Below are 23,177 nucleotides of genomic sequence, written 5' to 3' on the forward strand. Positions count from 1 at the left end.
TTGTTCGGGTAAAATAGGCATCCTTCCTGCTGACAGACTTGCTGCTGAAAGTGGAAAAACAACTAGCCAGTCTAAACTGTTTTCCTGCTGCAGCTGCTGCTTTTCCCCAGAGCCAGCCTCCGGGCGCCGAGGTGCCAGCCCACTTCCCGCATGGACCAAGCCTTAGTGCGAGACCCTCCGACCCTCACACCCACTGCTGTAGAGAAATGCTGTGTCTCTGCAGTACCTCTCTGGACTAAAGCATCGCTGGAAATCGCTTCCAGCATCCCATAACACACACACACACACACCATACGTCCCCGCGCTCAGGGGCAGCAGCAGCTCCTGCTCCAGCTGCCCCCACCGTGCTCCGCATCCCTCAGCCGTTCTCCAGCCATGCAGCAGCCTCTGCGGTCGGGGGGCAAGCCCTGCGCGTACCCGGTCAGCAGGGACAGGCAGTAAACCCAGTGCCAGCTACCTTGTCAGCAATAGCTCATGCGTGACAAGTGCTGAGAAGAGGGGGAAAAAAATATGGGAGTAAAGCCTTGTTGCAGACAATTCCAAGCAGCAAGGCAGACGCCAGTTTAACTCAAGCTTTCATCAGGAAATGCTGAAAACTGGGACCTGGGAGGAAAAGTTACGCTATTGTTGTAAAAACTGCAAAGATGCCTTGCAATAAGCAGCCATTACTTTCAAGCCTTTTGGTAATTTATTAGTTAGATGACTGAACAGAATATTTCTCCTGCCACAATTCTAATCACCTCTTCCTCACTGGTTATTTTTAAATACTTCAAATAAAGACTAGGTCATTACTGGGATGCTCCATTATAAGAAAGCTGAAGCCAGGGAGAGGAGACCAGACCCAGCTTCCAACGGGGCACCAAGAGGCAAGCTTTTGTCTGGTACATATCGACCATGAGGTCCCTTCTTGTTCCACTCTGCAGCCCTTGCAGCGCTTACTGGGCCTGATCAGGGAGCAAGAGGACCCCACGCTACCTAACAATGACTATGTATTTTTTAAAAAAACTTCTAAAAATCACAAACGCTTTCTGAAATGCAGCAGATTGGCAGCCCACAGTCCATTTCTAGATTTCTCAACCCGTGGGACAATGGTTTTAATCAGCGTTAGCGAGCTCCTGCTCCTTGTCTTGAGGCCAGCTAACTTACCAGGAGACCCATCTGGTCAGTGACGCAGCCAGGAAAGGCCAGCACTGCCGGGCAGAAGCAGGAACTCCCTCCACAAGCCCCTCTTGACTCCAGCAGCCGCCTCTGCCACCTGCGCTGCCCTCCCTGCACAGGCCTGGAAGCCACCAGTCTGCAAAGCAAAGGCAGCTGTGAGCCCCCTCTGCAGCGCTGGCCGGGCAGGTGAGAGCAATGAGGACAGAGAGGATGGGACCAGCTGGGGAGGGACACCACCGCCCTCATCAGCACCCCTGGCACCACACACTGCTTGGGAGGCACCCCCCATCTCCAACCCCCATCTCCCCTCCCGACTTCACCCCTGGTGCTCCGAGAGGCTTCACCTCTCCCAGTCCAATACATCTCTTTATACTTCTGCGGACCACAGCAAACGCTCCGGTACATAACGCAATCAGCTGGTGCAACCTACTTGCAGCTGCCTCTGTTAATTTTATGGTACCTAGTCCATTTCTAATTATTTCTCCAGAAGTCTGTTCTGAAGCTTTGCACATCACTGACACCAGACTAAATGGGCCTGTAATTGCCCAAGTGTTCCCCCACACATACATATTCTATACTCACATGATCTTACCCCAGCTTAAAAGGCTTCTCAGACATCCTTGACAACAGGCCCGCAAATTTACATGCCACTTCCTCAGGCGTTCTGCAAGAGCAGTTGTTCACTACGTCAGTCTGAAGGAGCCATGCTACAGACCACAGAGCCGCTGTACACCAAGAGCATCGAACGCAAATGTCTGCAGAACTGTCAGCCTGGCACATTAAGGTAGGCAGTCATAATACACAACAAAAGCAAAACAACTTCTGCCTACTCTAGATAGTGGCAAGGTTCCAGCTACGTATGCGTTGCTCAGCTTGAAATCCTAAACCAAAACGAAAATGCAACCAAACCCTTCCCTTCCCTCCCCCTGATCGCTATTAACGTTCAAACCCAGGTCTGGGCTTACAACCACTGGGGTGCATCCTTAGAGGACTTCCAACCTTCTCACACAGCTCAGTAAAACTAAATGCCAGCTCATTAGCAAACTGCAAATACTAATACCTAAGACAAGAGACAGAGCATTTTATGATCAAGTTTATTTAATTAAATTTCATTGACTGGTTTACTGTAGGTCACACCAGAGACTGCCAAAGTAAACTAAACATTTTACATTCACTACAAGATTCTCTCAAATTTTCACAACTAGTCCAAAAACATGAAAGTTGCAGGGTCCCTTTCCCTCAGTTTGCATTATGACTGATATTAATGACAGTGGGACTTGTACTCCAACACTGAAGAGAGAACTGAGCCCTTGGGTTCCCAGGTGTGCAGCAGCCCTCCTGGCTGCAAACACTTTTAAAATCATACACGTGTGCGTATGTGCGCGCATGTCTCTATGTATATTTACAAAACCAACCTCCTGATGGTACAGAGGACAAATAACCATTTAACTGCTAATCCAGAAATGAAAAATAATAATTAATTTTGCAGCACAGAGGGTAGGCAGGTGCAATTACACAGTAGAGAGGTACAAATACCCATGCCCTGGCATACGCGGCACTGCCTGGCACTCGCATCAGACAGGTGCCCCTGCAGGGCAAGTCGTACGGCAGACCTGGCCCACCCTGGACATTTCGGAAAATTTTGTCACTGCCCGTAATGGAAATCAGATCACTCCTTTTGGAAGCAAAGTAGGTCCAAAATGATTCCAGAATACTTGGGTGTATGTGAGATTGTGAAGATGGAAGCTTAAGCAAGGCTTGCCCCACCGAGGTTTCTGGGGATGCTGGGAGGAAACCAGGCATTAATAGAACTTTATCTAACTAGTGTTTTTAAAATAATTTGTTTCTGATCTAGTAAGCATTTTGATAATATACATCTATGATACGCTCTGAATATTTTCTTAAAAAATGCTGAAGACATTTTCTCTGTTGAGAGCTATCTACAGGAGGTCTTTGTTATACCATCTTTTCTTCTAGGTGTCTACTCCTAACAAATATCAGAGAAATAAATCAGATGCTACAATTTAAACTTTCATCATATCTGAAAGTATACATCTTTTTTAAAGTGTATTTTCAACATGAAAAGAGCTAAAAATCACAATTATATTCCATTGCGTAATGTGTGTGAAATCAAGACCATTTGCATAGCTTCCAAAGTGAAACTCTGGAAATCAGCGATTTCATTAACAGGAATTATTACTTTAGGGAAGGGCTATCACCCCCCGTCACTTTCACTGCACGGCCTAAGATATACTTGAAATATTCTACAAGTATTGTCAGTATCTTTGTCTAAAAAGCCAGCTTCTGGAAAATTTCAAGTTGCAATTATTTTATAAATCACAAGCCATTTTTCCTTAATCTTGCCAATTTTAATGAAGAAAAAACATTAGCATTTCAATGTACAAAAGTCCAGTAAAACATGATTTTTTTTTTTCTTTTAAATCAGTAAATGGGTAAAGTTTGGGTTAAACTTATTCAGCAGTAAAAGTCTTCCAATTTCCATTAATAGAAATTTTTTTCTGATTTGACTATAGGATAATGACAATCCAGAAATAAATAGCTATAAATACATTCATTGTTCCTATTCCAAAAATAATCACATAGGGAAGACACAAAACTGAAATTAACTTATTGGAATCTGTTTCTTTACAATGAGATATGGGCAAGTAATAGCAGAGTGACTCAAGACAGGAAAAAAACAAGTAGGGAATAAATTGGTCCAGTCTTGACATTCATGAAACATACCAGTTAGCATAATTCTGCAGTTAATTCATCCTTTAAACGACACTACTCAGTTGATTTTTATTTGCTTCAGGTATACATAATGAAAGCAGTTTCCGTTGAATCTTTGCTGAGGACAGGTATAGTACCCTGGAGACACTGTAACAACCCCCTTCAGTATGCATGTGCGTATATATAATTATATACAAATAATCATGCATCCACACACACATTTGTATATCACACTGCATGTGACGGTTAAATCCATCATCATTCATCATTGGCAGCACTTGTTCCTCTGACTTGGCCTTGATTACGTAGCTGTGGAGAAAGAAAATATACAATTAAGTATTGACAGTTTCCTCAGTCAGGAAGTTCCAAATAGGCAATTCTATTAATCTCAAAGAAAAAATAGGGCAGGGCAGTCGAAACATCATCAGGACTGAGCAAATTGGACCAAAGCAATGCAAGACTTATTAGGGAATCTTAATTTGGGTGCTGTCCTCACTGGCGGACAGCAGCTCCAGTCTCTGAGGAGCCTCACACTATTTAGCAGCATTTTAAAACTGCTTTGGCTGAGGATCCCATCTGCAGTGTTAAAACAGTCACAGCAGGAAACACCAACATTAAAGTACTGGACACAAATACTCAAAAGCTTGCAACTCTTGGACAACCTGTTTCCCACAGTAACAGTTTTAACACAATTTACTATTTATAAATATCTGTGTGGAATTGGATTTCAAGAACTTAACATGCTTTGAACATGACAGTCCACAGTTTCCCTCAATTGTGTGGACTAAGCCCACATACACTTTGCTACTGAGTGTGTAGCAAAACGACGCTCATTGACTTATCTGATTTGTGCCCAAAAGAATACTTGTAGGCTTCAGCGCTCAGTGCCAGCACAGCGATGACAACAGGTCACGCCCTTCGGGTTTCTGTACTAGATAAGCACAAAGAACCAGGCTACGTGGCCAATGCCTCAGGCATTCTGCCACCAGATTGAGCACCTGCCCAGCCTATTCCAGTGCCCATCTGTGGAGAAGGTCTCTTATGTACCCTGGACACCAATGGTCATCTCCAACTGTTGATCACAACAAGGTTATCAAACAGGAGGGAGGTAAGGCCCAGAAGTGTTATCTGGATATATGTCCATTTAGATGTTTTCTGCCAGCAATTCCCATCCATCAGAACATTAATCACTTTTCTCCTTTTCCATCCAGCAGTTGACTTACACAGCTTGATTTGCCTCAGAACCTACAGAGAACTCCTCTAGACGTCAGCAGCCAAAGTGCCTCGAACGGAACCCTTCTTACGCATCTAAACGTAAAATAAAACTGTGAGCTACCACATAAAGAACCTATCGCACTGTTGGTTAGTAAGAGAGAAGAAATGATCTACATGACCAGGACTACTTTTCCCTGGCCAGAACCAGAACCAGCCTCAGCTACGAGCTGAGGTTTTTTGGAGGCGGGGTATACAGAGTTTCTTTTTGGTGGGGAAGCCTGGAAACCATACTGCAGCTGTATATGATGCTTCTTAGATTTTTAACAGCCCATGATGCTTCAGCATGAAGCCACGCTGCTCGAAATACCCAGTGTGGCATTTCTACCCTCGCAAAGACATGAGGTAGGTCAGTCACAGTGCTTTGGCAGGGTCGGATGCTTTTCTACTATGCACTGATTAGCTGGTGTGTATTTAATGAAGCACAGGTGCTCCTCATCTGCAGGAGTCAGATACATAAACCACTAAGTGAAAGATAAACAGTGAGAAAAGGATGGGTTGGGATAGAGAAACACTGGAAGAACACTGATGAGGATTCAGAGAGTAACAAAAAAGTAACAAAAGCAGAGATCCTGACTATAAAAAACGACTGAAGATGAAGAACAGGACCAACAAAAGAACCGACATGTGCATAGAATCCGAAGAGAAAGATTAGCTCAAACCAGGAAGAAGAAAGGGTGTTAATGAGAAAGGGAATAGCAACAGAAAGCAATGTATGTAAGAAAAATGTAATGCTGCCAATATTATTAGGCTTGCCTCTGCAGTTGTTTGTTTTTAAGCATCATAGAACTGCATAGTGCAACAGTGTCAAAAAAGCTGACTACTACTCTGCAGGGATGGAAGCATGAAGATATTCTTGTCATATTAAGCACCTTATCACTAAGCGCTCACTTCCCAGTGGTCCTGGCCATAAAACAAATGTTTTGTGGTATACTTGAGATTTAATGAAAGTTACTGTTTAGCACAATGGATGAAGTAGTTGAATATGAAACATAAAACCAAATTATTTGGGATAAAATTAGCATTCATATTTTATTTGGCAGTGACATTTTTGCCTTTTGGTTATTCTCCAATAATGTACTTCACCACAAAAACCTTGTAATTGCATCATTTATAGGTGTTTGTAGATACCCCTATTATAACAGTTGAGAAAAACCAAAATATTTTAACAGTAGGTCCCCGCACCTCTTACATTTCACAATACACATAGAAAAGCTGTGTTAGTGTAACTAATCAACACATTTCTCTTGAGAAAGATTGACTTTTTCAACAAGTAATACACTTAAGTTCCTGATGCTAACATCTTACACAACAAGCTATCTGAAATAAACTATTTGCATTGCTTTGCAAAACAAGAAAATAGTAAATAAATACGTTTGACATTTAAGAACGAGGATAAATGTTACACCCAGAAACATGTGATCTGGTTTTTACTTAAAGTGAAAACTAAAAAGCAGCCAGTATTTGCAAAAAGTATTTAAAAGAAGTTACTTACCAGTGAGAAATGTGAAACAGAACTTTATAAGATGACAAACATCCACAGTCCACAGAGACACAGAAGGGAAATTTTCTCATGCACACAGGTGTGTCAAGTGCTCTTTACTCTCCCCAATACATACCTTGTATGCACTCCTCACACTGCCACTATCCTTTCTCAGAGAAATTGGATGAAGCCTGTTTCATTCCAAATAAAGAACTATGGGTGCAAAAGAGAATCCTTCTGACAAAAATCAGTCAGAGAGAGGAAAGTGGTTACTCTTCCTCCTTTACAGACACTTAGGAATAGGTGACTCTAGGAACAGGTTCTGGCATAAAGTAGAATTAAAGAAGAAATCCACGTGATTTGAAAGAACACCTGCCATAATCAAAAACATCCAAATGCCAATGAGAGAACACAGTGTTTGCAAGAGTGAACGAACATCATTCTTTTCCAAAGCACATTCTGGGAACTGCCAAAGCAGACGATCCCTTCAGCTTAATTGAAAAGGAAGTTTGGTTTTACCAGCTCAGAACATCTACCTGTTAACACAGAACGATGAAGAAACACTTCTTCCAAATCCAGAAAACATCTCTACACAATGCAAGATGGCTCCACACCGTTCAAAGTCCAAACACAGAGAGCATAACATGTGGGGATGGAGGAGTTGCAGCTAGTTTTGATACTAAAAGACAAGATGTGCTGGGCACAAACCACAAAATGCACTTCAGAACCACTGTCAACAGTAGGGCTAAAGCACCAGGCAATTTGTTTAAAGATGTCTGGCAGCTGAAATGAGTTAAACCATGCAAAAAAGTGAGCTACAGCTGAAGACACATCGTGTCTTGAAAGAACCAAGACAATGGAAGGAAAGTGACAAGCTGAATGGGTTTGGGGCACAAAGCAATAGGCAAAACAGGAAGGAAATAGATCTGCAAATCCAAAGACTGCAAGAACTTAAAAAAACAGCAGGATTTAAAATGAGAAAGGTTCATGCCAAAGGTCATGCTCTGGAAAGACACTACAGAAGAAGGCTTCCTGCCTAGCCTGTGATGTTCCTCTGCCTCTTAAAGGAAAGAGAAAGTGCCCTATGGATGAGTTTCCTTCTAGACATCAGTCCAAAGACAGATCAGGTTGTATGTATTTGGTCCTTACAGCCACTTAAGCATGAAAACTGACACCATCTCAAGCCTGTTGATTTTACTGACTTCTTTTCTGCAAGTGGAATTCTTGATTTTGGTGTGCTAGTCCAGTTGAGTGGAACAGCTGTCATGTGACATATTCAAGCTTGCTTGAAGACATTTTTGAAAAGAAAAAGTAATCAGATCTAATGAGGTTTAGAAATGAAACAAAGCAAGACACACGATAGAAAAGCAAGATGACAGCTCTGAATTCTAACTGACAAGTGGTAAAAAGGCACTGAATGGGACTTTGTGCAATGGGTATGGTAACATAAATAAAGAGGTGGTTGGGGCAGATATTCTGGATTTAGTGACATCAGAAATATTTACCTTACAGCCACTTTCAGCTTGACACAACACAGTATGCAGAAGCTTGAAGTGCATGGGTCTGCACAGGAGAATCACTAAAGGAGCTGTAATGTTCATCAGCAATTGCCCAAACACACACACAAGGGGATGGACACAACGTAACTTGCATCAATTCCCAAACAGATAAATAGTATAGCTACAGGTAAATAGCACACAAACATCAACCTTAAAAAGAAGCATTCTTACCGCTTCCAGCTCCTTTTGGGTTTCATCCTCCATTCTCCTAATGTCTTCCATAGTCAGATCAATCCACTTGTCAATCCAGCAGAACAACTGGCGATGAAAGTTCGTAAATATCCTTTTTTCTTGCTTTAAGAAGATAAACAAACATTAGATAATAGGCCTACATTTTGCTAAAGACTGGTGAAGTGATTGCACCTGTTCAATTTGAAAAGTTATAATCTTCAGGTGTATGCTGTTTCACATTGCTACAGGTTCAGCCCCCTCACATTCATTGGTCCAATTTAGTCATCTCATTTCTCACATGCTTTAACATGGAAAAAAATTAACAAATTTCACTATCAAAAAAAACAGTTTCAAAAAAGTTCAGCAATTCATGTTACTTGAAAATGCTGAAGAACCCTTTTTAAATCTGTTCTAGCTCCAAGGCAGCACTAGTCAGAATAAATGTAGCATCACAACAGCTAAAATATTTAGCATAAACTGTATAAAAATCTACAACAGAACTGTCACAGGTTCTGTGCTCACTATTAAAAAACAAGAATGGCCAATTCCTAAAGCCAGAATGAAGAAAAAAGGGAAGTACTTCCGACTCCAAATATGGCACACTTGCAATTTGTACAAAATCAGCATTCCAGTAATATCTGATGTGCAAATTCAAAGGTACAAAAACCTTGAGAGTATAAATATTCAAGCTAAGGATTCCACAGCCCTTTCATTAAAGTATGCGTATCTGTGTTCTGAATCCATCACAGTAAGAATATTTTCACTGTACCTTTTCTACTTAAATTGGTAGGTTTCACATTTCAAAATACTCGCTAGCCCTAAAACCCCACTGTGTTATGGTGAAGAACTGCAACTTGCCAGCTCAGTCCAGCTCTGGCGCCCTGAAATCTCAACTTTTAGCATGGTGACGTGTATGATGAAAGATGCATCATAGAAACCATTGAATTTGCAAAGTTACCAGTATTGCTTCCGACTGCTCTGATAAAAGTAGTCATGTATATACAACACAGAAATCTATTTTACTACTAAACCTCAGACTTCTGTATGTATTCAGTTACCCAGGTTGCCACCTAAAGTTCATGTCTTGTTCATCTGCTCCCAGATTTTGCATTGCTCAAGCTGCTGACTGTCCTCAAAAACAATGCTGATCAAATCTAACATATGGTTCTCAGCAAGTAGCAGAGATAACTTCCTCTAAAGAATCAGCTACAGGTAAAGCAAGGTAAAAAAAAAAAAATTAAAAAATCCTATCTTCAAATACTCCTCATTAGACCACAGAATCAGTCTTGGATCTTCTGCTCAGCTTATTCCCTAACAGTGTTCAGTTTGATATGTGTGATGGGCAACTCCTACCCAAAACCACCACCACACTAAAGACAGTCTCCCATGTCTCCTTACCCTTACTTTGTACTGTGGCCATCACAAACTACCTCTCCATCTCATTTTCAATTACTATTGTTTGAAGCTTTTCTCTTTTGCTATCATATTTATTGAAATTCATAAGCAGTTAATGCAATTAGCTGTGTGGTCCACTCAGAGCTAAAAGCCCTCGTTACCACAATGAAAAAAGCCTTGCACTGGTTGTCTGTGAGGAAACACCAGGCCCAATTGCTACTGGAATATCATGTTTTGGTTAACTCACTGTTACAGTGCATTTTCTCTGTTAGAGAGAAGTGATGTGATGGTCTAGATTAAACACTTTGCCTACACATAAGTTTACATTCTAAATATTTAATCATACTTTTAAAAATATTTTACAATTCATATTCTGATGATACAGCAGTAACGAAATAAGACGCAAACGTAATTTGACAAAACACCACAATTGCCAACTAAATCCTAGTGCACTGGACGCTACCTGTGTCATACCTGGTTTTGCAAGCATTCAATTAAAAAAAATCAAATACTTTAGAATTAGCAGAAACACAAGAACAGTTTCATAAGAAAACTAGAACATAAAATACTAGAGAAACACCAGCACATTTCATGCAACTTTAAACTTACGAAAAAAAAAAAAAAGAATCAAAGAACTCTTTTCCTGGCAAGTGTTGTTGCTTACAAAATCAAGTGTTACACCTACACGACATAGTCTTTGCTTATACTTTTCCTTTTTACTTAGAAAGTAATTCTAGTACCACCAATGAAACACTGTTGCTAGTAGATCAAGACACTAATGGTTGTACTTGCTGAAGAAATAAACAGAAATTGCTTGACTGTAAGCAACAGGATACTTCATCACTGTTTCTCCTCAAAATAATCCACGTCAACACAGAACCACTCTGCCTACCCACCTGCCCACCTCCAATCCCACCTCCCCAGCAACATCCCAGCAAGGGAGAAGCACTTACCTTTTGTATAAAGTTTTCAACTTTGTTCTGCAGTCCCCACCATTTAAATTTGATGGTCACCAGCTTGTAAGCACACATTTTAGGACACTCTTCATCAGTTGCTAGCTCTTTCTGTTTATGGATAATAGGAAGGAATTTCTAATTTTAAAAATGTTACTTCAGTCAAATTAAATTAATAGACTTATACTTTCTAATAATTATAAGTAGTGTATTATAATTATAAATCACACTATTATTTTATATTTAATTAAAGTATTTTATTATAATTATAAATTATAATTCTAAATAGTATTAAAAATTATAATAATACTTAGAATTCTAAGTATTAGTAAATACTTAGCACTGTACTCTGAACACAGGGTAATAGGGATTAACAAACAGTCAGGTTTAATCTGTAAGACAATTCCATCCATGCTGCAAACACAAACACATACTATAAATCTTAGTCTTAATGTGGATTTAATTTTCATGATTTCCACTGTAATACAGTTTCTGACATTTTGAAAGGACAATGAAGCTTGATTACAATAGCTAGCACCAAATTATTTTTTACTTTTGGGTCTATTGTGCAAAGGCAATTATAATCAGAGTTGCTCAATACAATGGTGGAAAACACATGCACTAGAAAAGATTCAGGTAACAAAAAGCACATAACCACCCCCCAAGTTTGCTTCTCACAAAAGCACAAAATTTAAGCTTATTGCAGTTCTGCTCTGCCCATACAGACACTGGCATGCTCTCCCCTCATCCTCTCTTCCTCACGTCCCCCTCCTGCAGACAATGCCAGAAGGGTATGTCTTTATCCAGGTGCAGAGGTCATTTCTAGTTGTGTGGCATAATTTACATATTCATTTTTGCATAATGAATTGCAGACCTTCTGACTGCTACTGTGAGAAAAACAGGGAGAGAACTTCTTTACCATCAATAGCAACAGGTGGCCATAATACTGACTAAAGCTCCACTTCAAAGACTGCTTGGAAGCAGCTCCAGCTCAAGGTCTTTCTGCGAAAGAAGGATCCCCAGAAGAATGAACTGAGGGAAATTCACGAGACACCCACCACCATTTCCTGTAATTCCTAGGTTTCTGTTACAGTTCCTACATCCAAACAATTTTGAAGTACCTGTAACATCATACACAGTGATTTTCCTACAATTCATGCAGTCAGATTTACTTAATATACAAGACCATATCATGTTTTTAGTTTAACAAAGCATGTTAGGTTACTCCAAGCCTTGTAGAAGAGGAAGAACAAATAAGAAAGAAAAAAAAAACAAAACCAAAAGAGGAAGCTGCTAGTCACTTAAAAAAACCCCAAACCAACAAACACCTCTGTGTGCTTGGCTTGAATAACGAGCAATTACTATAAGAAGTCCACGGATCTTTATTCTTTATATCTGCAACCAACTTCTAAGTAGAAATACTTCAATGCCATTTTTAAGCTAGATGGACAGCGCCTGTTGGTCATGCACACAGTAAAAAGATTTACTGCAAGATATATCTAACATATAAAAATCTTGGTGAATAATGCATATTTATTTAACACAGAATTTTTATCACAAATACTCATCACCAGAGAGCACTTAAATGAAAACCAATTATCCTCAGAAGACTGATGTTCTGTTCACAAGCAAAAAACCAAAGCGCTGCTGTTGTTTGGTGTTCCCAAACAGTGCAAGTCTATGTCCAGGCATTAGTAAAAGGACAAAGCTAAATGGAACATACAAATTCAGTGCCGCCAGTTCCAAGCATTCAAAGTTCTCATCCTCATTTTACAGCTGTTTTTAAAAAACAAACCAGTAACTCCCCACTTTCTTTGGGTCACACAGGCTTGAACAGGCCATTCCTGCATCAGCCTTCTGCTTCCTTCCTGAGGAGGAAGGAACAACAAACATCTAAGGCAGGATGCACATTTGCGGCACAGTTTACAAAAATAATCCCTGTGACAATTTTACACTGCTAGCAAGAATATTAGCCCAGGTAGAAAGAGCATTACAATAATGGGAGTTTGAATACATGTCCTCTTCATCTCAAAACACACAACATCCTCATTTTTCCATGAGATTCCAGCTAACGCTCGGGCCCACGACAAACCCACCAGTCAGACCAAAGGTCTGCCTGGCTCAGTATTTTGACAGCAGCCAATGGCAGAAAGCTATGTAAAAATATAAAACCCAAGGAAGAAAATACTGATAATTGACTTAGAAACTCTACCAATCACCAGCTACTTAAAAGCTCAGAAACTTTCTGAAGCAGAACTATTTTCTGTCTTTGGACACACAAAGGGAAGAACTAAGACTGTGTAGATTGCAAAGTCACAGCACTGCTGATGTTGGAAGGGACCTTCTCTGATCACCAGGTGCAGGAGCCCTGCTCAAAGAAAGGTCACCTACAGCAGCCTGCCAGGACTGTGCCCAGTCAGGTTTTGAGTATCTCCATGGATGGAGATGCCACAACCTCTCTGGGTAACCTGTTCCAGTGTTTGACCACCCTCACAGTAAAAAAATGTTTTCTGGTGTTCAGATGGAGTTTCACATTACTTTTGTGTCTGTACAACTGGACTGTCACAGGATGAAATTTCATCATGTTGAAAAGCCAACATTAGGAATAGCTATGGCAGCACCAGTTAGGTTAGTGGTATACATTGACTGCACCCTCAGCTCTCATTAAGACAAACTGAAGCATGTGGAGCACCCAAGAGGTAGCTTCACAAGCTTTTATTCTGGCAATGCAGCTTAACGGCAGTGAAGTTTCTGCTCCAGTAGCCCACTGAAGCTCTACTGAAACTTTCAACGGTCCTGTTACGGCTCCCTGTGTCACCCTATTGTGTCCCATCCTTTCACAAAAACCTGGTTCCCTATTTTTTCCCCTAGGATAATTGCCACACAGCATTAAAACCACTGTACCAGCACGTATGGAAGTAGAGGAGTGAATGGTCATCACTGCACAAATGTGCCCCTGGAACTACAGCCTCATTCCACAGTGGGACAAGAGACACCTTAAGTTGTCAAATTCAAGCTGCTTTGATTTATGATCTCAGGCCAGCTGAGAACTAGTGTGGTACCACGCAGTGGGAAACGGGGACACTGCTCTGCTAGACATGGTGGTCAGTTATTTGACACTTAAGACACAGGTCAAGCTTCTGATAGCAGAAGGGTGATGTATCTTCTGCCTACTTTCTGCTTGCACAACCTCGTTTTAGGATAGGAAATTAGAGACCAACAGCTTGCTGGTCCAATGCATCCTACTCTAATATCTGACGCTTATTTTGCTGCTTTGCAAAAACTAGTGGTAAAATAACTAATGGTGACATCTAAACTAATGAACTAGAATAAAATTCACAACTCAGAGCAAGTCCTTCACCCTGTACTTGGGCAGAAACATTCATGCTCTATTTAGAACTTTTTTGGGTTATGAAAAACTGAATGCTTTTACAAGAAAATTTAAGAAACTGAGGCACCATTTGCAATATATTTAAAAAACCCTCAGCATTTACTTAAGCATAATTCATCACAGTACACACTAAACGTAAGAAGTAAAATTATGCTACTGTCAATGAAACAGTTCATTCATGGTAATGACAAAAGTGAAAAACTATATTCTAATTGGTAACTAGGGGCCTATTCCTAACAGATTGCCTGTATATTCATTCTAGTATACAGCAGTTAGCTTCTCAGTTTCTATGAGGATATCTGGTGCAGCAAAGTATTTTTCCTTCTGGGATGGGCATATACACATGAATTTTGATGTCTGTCTGTGGAAGGACATGCTTTGTGACTGGGGCAGGGATGTGCTGGCAAGTTTTGTGTTGCTGTTCAGGTGTTGTTGGGTTCCATGTGGTAAATGCAGGTCCACAGGAAATTTGTTTCTGAATTTGAGTCGAGCAAGGTTCTGGAGGAAGTGGAAGAGGACCTCAGGCAACAGACTCTATGAAAAGTTATTTCAAGAAATGATCATCTTCATGTATGCATCAACTGTTTAGGCTAAATTGTTAGGAAAAGTATACAGGCATTACAAAGGTATATATGGGTGACACATACATATTCTGATACTGACATATTCTGCACCAGTACTTATGCTGCCTACTAAGGAGTCAGTTCTCAAGCATGACTTCCCTGTAGTTGAGTATGTAAGCAGAGCAAACTCATACTGGATGTGACTAAGTGCTAAGCTTTCGCACTGCAGTTGTATTGACAGCCACATAAGAATAACTCAATAATGTCTTCATGCAGAAAGGTAATGCTAATATTGAAGAGCTTTCACAGAATGTAATGTCTCACATTAAAACAGACTTATCCAGTAAGGACATCATAGAAATCTAGCACACTAAATTTTGGTGAGACTTGAGGGTGGAGGAGGAGATGATGTTAAGCAAGCAGTCTGCATAAAGAACTTTGAACAGTATTTCCAGTATACAGGCTTGGGTAACTGCAGCCCTGGTAAAAGACCAGATGACTTTACCTTGAAATAAAGCTTTGGTCAAGTCAGCTTCCTGTGGTTACACGATGACTGTACTTACTAGAAAATTGGTAAATGACCAAAGAATGTGGAAAATTGATTTCCCAAACCAACTCAGATTACATACGCCAGACTGAAAATTTCAAGAACATGGCAGATGCATCTGTGCATGCATGCACACACACATGCACAAATGCAAACAGGGTGTATTATCTCACTGAGGGAAAACATTTATAATGAAATACTGGAGGTTTTCATGTGCATTTTGTATACACTCCACACAAGTTAAAAATACTTAGACATTCAATATGGCAAGGTGAAGACAGGCTTAGGTTTAGTTGCCACTATCTTCTGCTAGTTTTTTGGCAATTCTAAATAAAACATACACATGTACTATCTTTTAGCCAGCTCTAAGAAACACACAGTTATAACCATTTAAATATAAGGAAGTTTCCAACTAATTTTTTGCATTTTAAGTCACCTCCAGTGGCTATGACAGCAGGCTGATGACTTCCATGGAATTCATCATAGTGCATATTCAGACGTCAATCTTCAGCAAGGATAATGTTAATCCAATTTAATCTGCATAGCTTTGTTTCGTTTTAGTAGTAATATTAAAGAAGTAGCAGATATTACCTTTGCTAACACATTTGGAATTTTAACTGAATACAAAAAAGAAAAGTAGTACTGAATTTCTGCCCTCTGTTTTAAGACTAACATTGCTAGTGCTAGTCTCTAAGGAATGATGAACTATTTTTTTCTGCTGATAAAGACTTCATAAGGTTGTAACATCAGTTCTTAGTACCTTCCAATTTGGTCCCAAAGGTCCTCTCTTCGTCTTAACAGACTGGAATAATGCAGGGTCTTCATCAGCTTTGTAGTCCTATAATATAAAAAAAACCCCTGAGAGTCAGAAAAAAACCCTGATTCAATATCCCACTGTATTAAGCTTCTGTTCAAGACTACCAAATTGATTCTCCTGAGTGGTTTGGAGCAGGATGGGTGGAGTTAGTCTGACTTAGGTTTATGTTGAATACTCCAACACACCCACTCATTCATTGCGTATTACCAGTGATGCTTATTATTTGTTTATACTATGATAGCACACCAGGGCTGCCTTCTAGGTCAGAATTTTCTTGTGCTATGCACTGCATGGCATAAGCACCATCCTATTGGTGTTGTAAACTTTTGAGGGGAAGGGAAGGCAATAATACAGAAACTAGTGTGCTAACATTATCGAAGCTGCAACATATGTCCACTCCTGAGAACGCAGAACAGAAAGGGAAGAAGGCGTAAGTGAACTAAAACTTGAAAAATGAGAAACTGCATAATCTCAGCCTGTGAGACACGTCAGCAGGCTAAGCACAGAGAGGGCATGAGGCAGTGGTCTGAGTGGCACTGCTTTACAACAGACATCACTGGTTACCAAGTCATATACAGTGGGGAAAAAAGCAAGTATCAATAGCATTGAATCAATCACAGAATCACAGAATCAGTAAGGTTGGAAAAGACCTGTTAGATCATCAAGTCCAACCACTATGCTTCCAACATATGGATTTACTTAATTTTACTGATGAGGAGTATGAAAATGATTATTACATGAAGATGCTACTTTGGAAATTAGGAAAGAGTTAAAAACTCTGACCTCAGTAACTGACATCATGTAAGGTTTACACAATATATGAAAAACATCAACCTAAGAATACCATTACACCCATGCAACCAAGGAGTAAAAGTTTAAGTTACTTTAAAGCAGAACAAATGCTTAGTGGGTGCTAGAGAAAAGCCCACGAAAGTTTAGCAGAGTTTAATGTCTCATTTCTAGAAACAAATTTCAATGAGACAAAATTTGCAGAACACAGAGTGAAAGAAATACCACCAGAAAAGTAGCTACTGGCATTCCCCCCCACTCCTGCATCAGCGAGTTGTCACAAGGGATCACATTTGTAAACTGCTTCTAAGATGAATTAAAACTAAACCTTCACCTTTCTAATGCATCCCCCTATATTCAAAATTAAATACTAGCACCAGCAAGATGGACGTAAATTAAAAAAAAGTCTCTCTGAATTTTAAAACTGAAATATCAGTGTTTCTTCTGAGGCATACGGAAATCATCTAACTACATCTCCGCTGCAGAAGCAGTGTGTTTTGGAGAACTGGTTTCCATAGACAACTGAGTTACAAAGTTCTTGTAGACAAACGCATGAACATAAGCACATGTAAAATAAACCTGAACACTGTAACATTATAGAGCAGGAATTGTCAGACAGAGTTATACAGAAGACCACTCTAATCTAATATTCTGTCTTAGTGGCCAGTAACAGACACTTCATGGAAGGATGCAAATAACCCAAGACAGAGCTGTCAATCCAAGCAGTGAATAGTTTGGTTTTCCCTGTTCTGTGGGGTTTTCTTCTGGGAAGGATATAAACTCTTCCGTTATAGAGGATCATATAACTGGGTATTCCTCTCCACTTTCACTGGCCTAAGTTGCACCCTGTGGTAATTAGTGACTAATGAATTATGAACTGTGCAAAAGTATTTCCCTCTCCATTATTCTGAAGGGATTTCATATTTATTCTCTATATTTATTCACCAGGAAAATCCCAGACGAACCTGGGAAAAACAATCCACCAAAAGAATTCCTATCAACTTTCCTCAGCCCTCCCAAAACAGCTCCATTTCCCTGTGTTTCATGTTTAACTCATGTAACTTGAATTCAACAGATGGTACAAGTGCATATACAGTTCAGGAGCTATTATATGAATTCATTCTTTCAGCTGTCAGAAGTATTGAACATCATGCGTAACACGCCAGTTTTCAAATCTAGATTCTTCCATTAGCATGGAGGAATGAAGGCTACTTCTAGACTAAAATTCCAAATCCACAGAGCAAGGCTATACAAATTAGTTATCAATGCTTTCATAACCATTTTGACATCTACAATGCACTTTTTGCAAGCTAGATGGAACTGGAAAATCCAGGAGGTCCTCTCCAAGGAAATCTGATTTCGCTTATAGAAAATCAGCTGTTATTCTCTGATACTTTCTTCTCCTCAATTTTTTCGCATTGTTCCCAGTTCTTTTAATGTATCTACCTACACTGTGTATTAAAATAGGCTGAAGAAACCTTTTAACAGATTTTTTTCCAGCCATTCTGTAATTAATATATCTAGAAAGCATTAACAGGTATTCAGATAAACCTCCATATTAAGCATTCAAATATGTACTTTAAGAATTGAGCAAATATTTCCTAGAAACATCTAAGTGAGTCAAAAAACATTCAATCACATTGCTAATCAATATGTTTTATGAACTTCCACAAAATAGTATTCTCCTCTATTTCTCCCTCTAAACTGAAACAGTATGTTTATTTAAAGAACCCAAATAATAGCTAGCCAGCTTTAGCACGGTGCTCCCACAGGTGCTAAGATAATACTTTATCTGCCTCACAGAGACAATTTGAGGAATCAGCACAAGCACTGTACATTAACGTTTAAATTCAGCAACACTTAAATGTAAACCACTCAAATTATTACAACTGCAGAAAGACTAATAGCAATATTTGTCATCTGAATTTTACTAAAAATCCACTTACTTATAATTTTACTGGAATAAAGCACATGTCCTTTTTACAGACATCAAAAAGAGCAAATACATTCCTTCATGTATGATAGCTTCAGCATACAGCCCCAGCTCTCAATTACTGCTGTCTGTGAGCAACAGCACTGAGCAAGACAGCCTGCTGGCTTTGTTCGCAGTCTGTCTCCAGGAAATCAACGGGGGAGGTGAGCAGAGGGCACACAATTTACAGTGCCTGCCACCAGCTGTAGACTTCTCATCTCATTAGTTATTTCCAAATACTGTGGGTGAAGACAGCTGCAACCTACTCGAATCCTCAGGTCCTACATATTCACTGAATGAGATACACTTCCCGCTCCCCAATCCTTGGATGGCAAAAAAAGGGCATTTTCTTTACAAGTAAATCACCTTTAAGAAATACACGTAAATACTACAGCAGAATATTTTTATAGAAATGTATTTAATGTTTTATATTACTGATTATGACTGCCTTTTAACAATTTCACTCAAACACTGAATGGAAGACACTGAGACGAGGACCAAACTATAGGAATGGATAAAGAATTTTCCAATAAATATTTTATTCTAGATAACTAATTCCTGGCGCAAGTATTGCTGCCGTTTTGGGGTAGTGGTGTGCTAAACAGAACCACAAAATACAAGAGCTTCCATATTTTAGTTGCCAGTTTTGTAAATAAAACCAGGTACTGCAATTAGAGACAACCCTGAATTTCCTAGTTCAATTGTCTGAATATCCTACCAAGGTAGAGCTCACACACTCATACCGCAGTCGTGTAGGACACATGGATATCCATACCATACACTTCATTTGCACTAGCGATACTCAGAGGCTGCTGCGTGGCCTGCTGTCCCAGCTGTAAGCACAGTCTCACAGCATTGTATGACAACATCATATTTAGGATGTTCTCATAGTTAAAGAGTATCTCTGTGCTTGCTTTAGAGGAAAAAAGAAGGAAGTGCAATAATCATAAGGAGATTGCTGTCATGCTTCCATGGATCACTACAGAGCACAACAGACCAAACCTAGAAGCAATAGAAGGACAATACCAAAATGAGCTCAACATATGCAATATACTGGGATATTAGGAAACCAGGAGAGAACGTAAGATATTTTGTGTTATGACACTAAAATTCTGTGGTACATCAGTGCTTTGAATATTACATTAATTTTTGGTACTCTTTTCTCTAGAATAGATTAGAAGTGGAAGAGATACAGAAGACAGCAAGAATGATTAATTATGGAACCAATCCCATTCAAATAACAAACAAAGCAGACCATGAATCTTCAGCCTGGAAGAGACATGACTGAAAGGGTTGAAATACAGAAATCTGTAAAACCAGAGAAGTAATATATGTAGCTAGGGGCTGGAGCTAGTAGAAGCTGAAGACCGTAACCAGATAAAATTGTCAGCAATCCAACACAAAAATTTTAAACAACTTTCAACACAAATACAGGCAGAATACTGCCAACTCCATCAGTGGTCAATAAGGATCAAGAAAGAAAGAAGGCACAGGCGTCTTGTAGAAGGGAGTGATTTTTTTGCTGAAGGAAAACTAATTCCCTCATGATAGGCAGTGCTTGGCTGAGCCTGTGTGTTTGTGCTGCAACAGTGACTTGTTTCTAGGCCATAAAACTTTTTTCCCCAAACTGTTCACTAAAAGGACAGATAAGCTGCAGTTCTGACTCCTTACTAAAGCTACAGCAGTGCATCCTCATGAAGAGTAGAATGTAATTTGGACTGTTTCTTTACAATGGCACATACTGCAGAGATTTTGCTACATAACTGTCGAAGAGAAAGATTACACCAGACAACACAGCTCATCAGCACTGGATTTACCATGGAAAGCCCCAGTATAGAGAATGCAGTCAAACACTTTGTTTTAATGACAACCATCTCAAATTAAGTGCAACCCGTATCATTAAAACGGAAAAAATAAACCACAATTTGTCAGTCCATTCTATACTTTAGGAAAGGCAGTACAGGGAATTAGACTATTGTGAACAATTTTCTGACCCATGAAACAATCTGGGCTGCAATAACATGTGGAGGCACCAAAATGCATAAAAACATAGGAAGCGGAACATCTCTTCCCTAAGGTGTGTGTGTGGGGAAGTATTGCAGAGATGGTGAATTTGTTTGTAATAGTATGTTTATACTATTTACATTCTATTATTTATATACTTATTATTTTACACGATATTATATAAATATATTTATTATTTATGTATCATAATTGTTATGTTTATATTATTTGTCATGCCTTCTGGTTCCAGTTAGACAACACTGAATGTAACTGCTGCCTAAATAGCCCTTCTAACACCTGTTCCACTAGAGAAGCAGGGGAGTAGGCAGCAGATTGGAGGTTTTCACCTTCCTTAACATCCAGTGTTGATCACTACTGGAAAAAGCACACTGTTCCAATCTGAAAATGTCAATGCCAGGAAGAAAAATCCACAGGAGACTGGATGAATCACTCTGCATAAGATTATAAAGTGCACATATTTTGACTAGGTGACATTACTTGTAACTAGGCTGTACCTTTGTACTAGCTTATAAGAGCCAGGACAAAAATCAGTTTCAAAGATCAAAACCCCCTCACTCTAAACTTGTCATCAAAGTAATTGCCATCACTCTTTTCAGTCCTATAGTATCCAGTAACTGGAACGGACAGGAAGAATCAACATACTCTGAGAAGCTTACACGGGACTAATATATGCCTCAGAGCACCAGCAAGATAGCCAGGGTTAAACACACACCAAAGATAAAATGCCTGAACTCACTACAAGTTGCCATAAGGCATTGTCAAAAATCTGCAATAAAATGGTTCCAAGCATGCTTATAGATATTTAACTGATCTACTTTCCTTTGTAAGCACTACAATGTGAAATCTACATAAAATATTAATTAAAACCCCCAAAACTTAAGAAGTCAGCATCCTTCCTTGAAGAAAGCCAAGTAAACTTCAGAAAACAAGGCTTTTTCTCCATCAGAAAGACAGCTTCCACATTCAATATAATGCAGAAGTATAAATGGTCTTGCCACATGATTAAAATGAAAGATACTTGGCGATTTCTACATTTGCGCTGCAACCTCCTTCCTGAAAAAATAAAATAAGAAACAAAGCAAAAATATCAACAAACATCACTCTTTCCAAGTAACAGACTGTTCATCCAAAATCCTCCAAAACATTTAATATTAAAAATCGCATAACCTGTGTTATCTTGTACCATAAGTACTTCATACCTGTATGTTACGGTATATACCACACAAGCTTATAGAAATGCACTGTAGGATGCAAATTTTCAAATACACAATGATCAGAAAACTTGCTAAGGTAAGAACTTTGCTTACATATGCAATCTTTGTTTTGGCATTTAAACTCACCTACATATGCAACTTTGATCTGCCTGTTGTGTGTTGTCGAATTATTTGACTGGATACCATAGGGATACCCAAGTCCACATGATACAATGGTATCTGCCATCCTACCTCTCACTGCACAGGGACATAGGTAAAAAGCAACTGTGCCCTCGCATTTAGGACCCACATATAAGCACAGCTGGAAACACTGGGAGAAAGGTGTTATCTATGAGTAAAATGTAGGAGTGAAAACAAAAATTCAAAGAAAATAGGTAAGTCATGGTAAAGTTTTCTATGCTAGAGACCACATACAGAAGCTTTGAACCAAGACCTTTCAGGACTCAGTTTTAACCCAAATCTCCTTAAGGACACAAAAAACCCCCTGTCTAGATTAAAGTGTAGATGGACAAGAGAGCATTGTAGGAACTCTTCTCAATACACAAACCCTACCAGCATGCAAGGAGGAAGACTGGACTAGAGCCAAAGTACAAATAAACAACAGTTCTTTGCAGAGTTGAAGGAAAATATCTCTGCAGCAAGAACTTAACTCCTGACAGCAACAAGTCCTTCTTAGGAAGAAAAACAGGCAGCTGTTGGAACAAATATTACAGCTAAAAAACCCTGAAGCCCTCTTGAAAGCTAGACAGGCAAAACATCATTATGCAGCAGCATAACAATATAGAGGAGATAAAAACCATTTCAAAGAAATACACAGTATCATTTCATAGGCGGTTTCTGCTCAAAATCTCAATATAATATGCATGAATGCAACAAACTATTATAAAGAATTATTTAGAGAGACTGTGAACCACATACAATAAAGTAATAATCGCAACAAACCCAGAATCTGGGTGCTTCTTTACAACTCTCATTCTCATTTATAAGACCTGCTAAAAGTAATAACAGTACTGCTGATGGCTCATAGTTCACTCTAACAAGTAGTATAAAACTTGAAAGCATATATACAGGACAGAATGATTTTAAGAAAACTTTCAGAAGCTAACATAAAAATGATACAAGTCTGATGTCTCAT

The 23,177-nt window shown here is 39.4% G+C and overlaps 1 protein-coding gene across 2 annotated transcripts in view; it reads right to left on the reverse strand.

Annotated features, from left to right (window-relative positions):
- Nucleotides 1–2,386: 2,386 nt before the first annotated feature.
- The window catches only part of PITPNB (phosphatidylinositol transfer protein beta), a 35,284-nt gene continuing 14,493 nt past the window's right edge, over nucleotides 2,387–23,177 (reverse strand). The window contains exons 8-12 of one of the 2 annotated variants that reach the window (XM_059827637.1): nucleotides 15,986–16,063; nucleotides 10,725–10,835; nucleotides 8,377–8,499; nucleotides 5,115–5,199; nucleotides 4,166–4,200 (exon numbers count right to left, since the gene is read on the reverse strand). In XM_059827637.1, the coding sequence (XP_059683620.1) occupies nucleotides 5,152–5,199; nucleotides 8,377–8,499; nucleotides 10,725–10,835; nucleotides 15,986–16,063 (360 nt within the window). In that variant the 3' untranslated portion in view covers nucleotides 4,166–4,200; nucleotides 5,115–5,151. Of the gene's footprint in view, nucleotides 4,201–5,114; nucleotides 5,200–8,376; nucleotides 8,500–10,724; nucleotides 10,836–15,985; nucleotides 16,064–23,177 lie in introns of both variants that reach the window. The other variant, XM_059827636.1, reaches the window with a different exon arrangement.

Source organism: Gavia stellata, chromosome 21 (genome assembly GCF_030936135.1).
Source record: "Gavia stellata isolate bGavSte3 chromosome 21, bGavSte3.hap2, whole genome shotgun sequence".
Classification (NCBI taxonomy): Eukaryota; Metazoa; Chordata; class Aves; order Gaviiformes; family Gaviidae; genus Gavia; species Gavia stellata.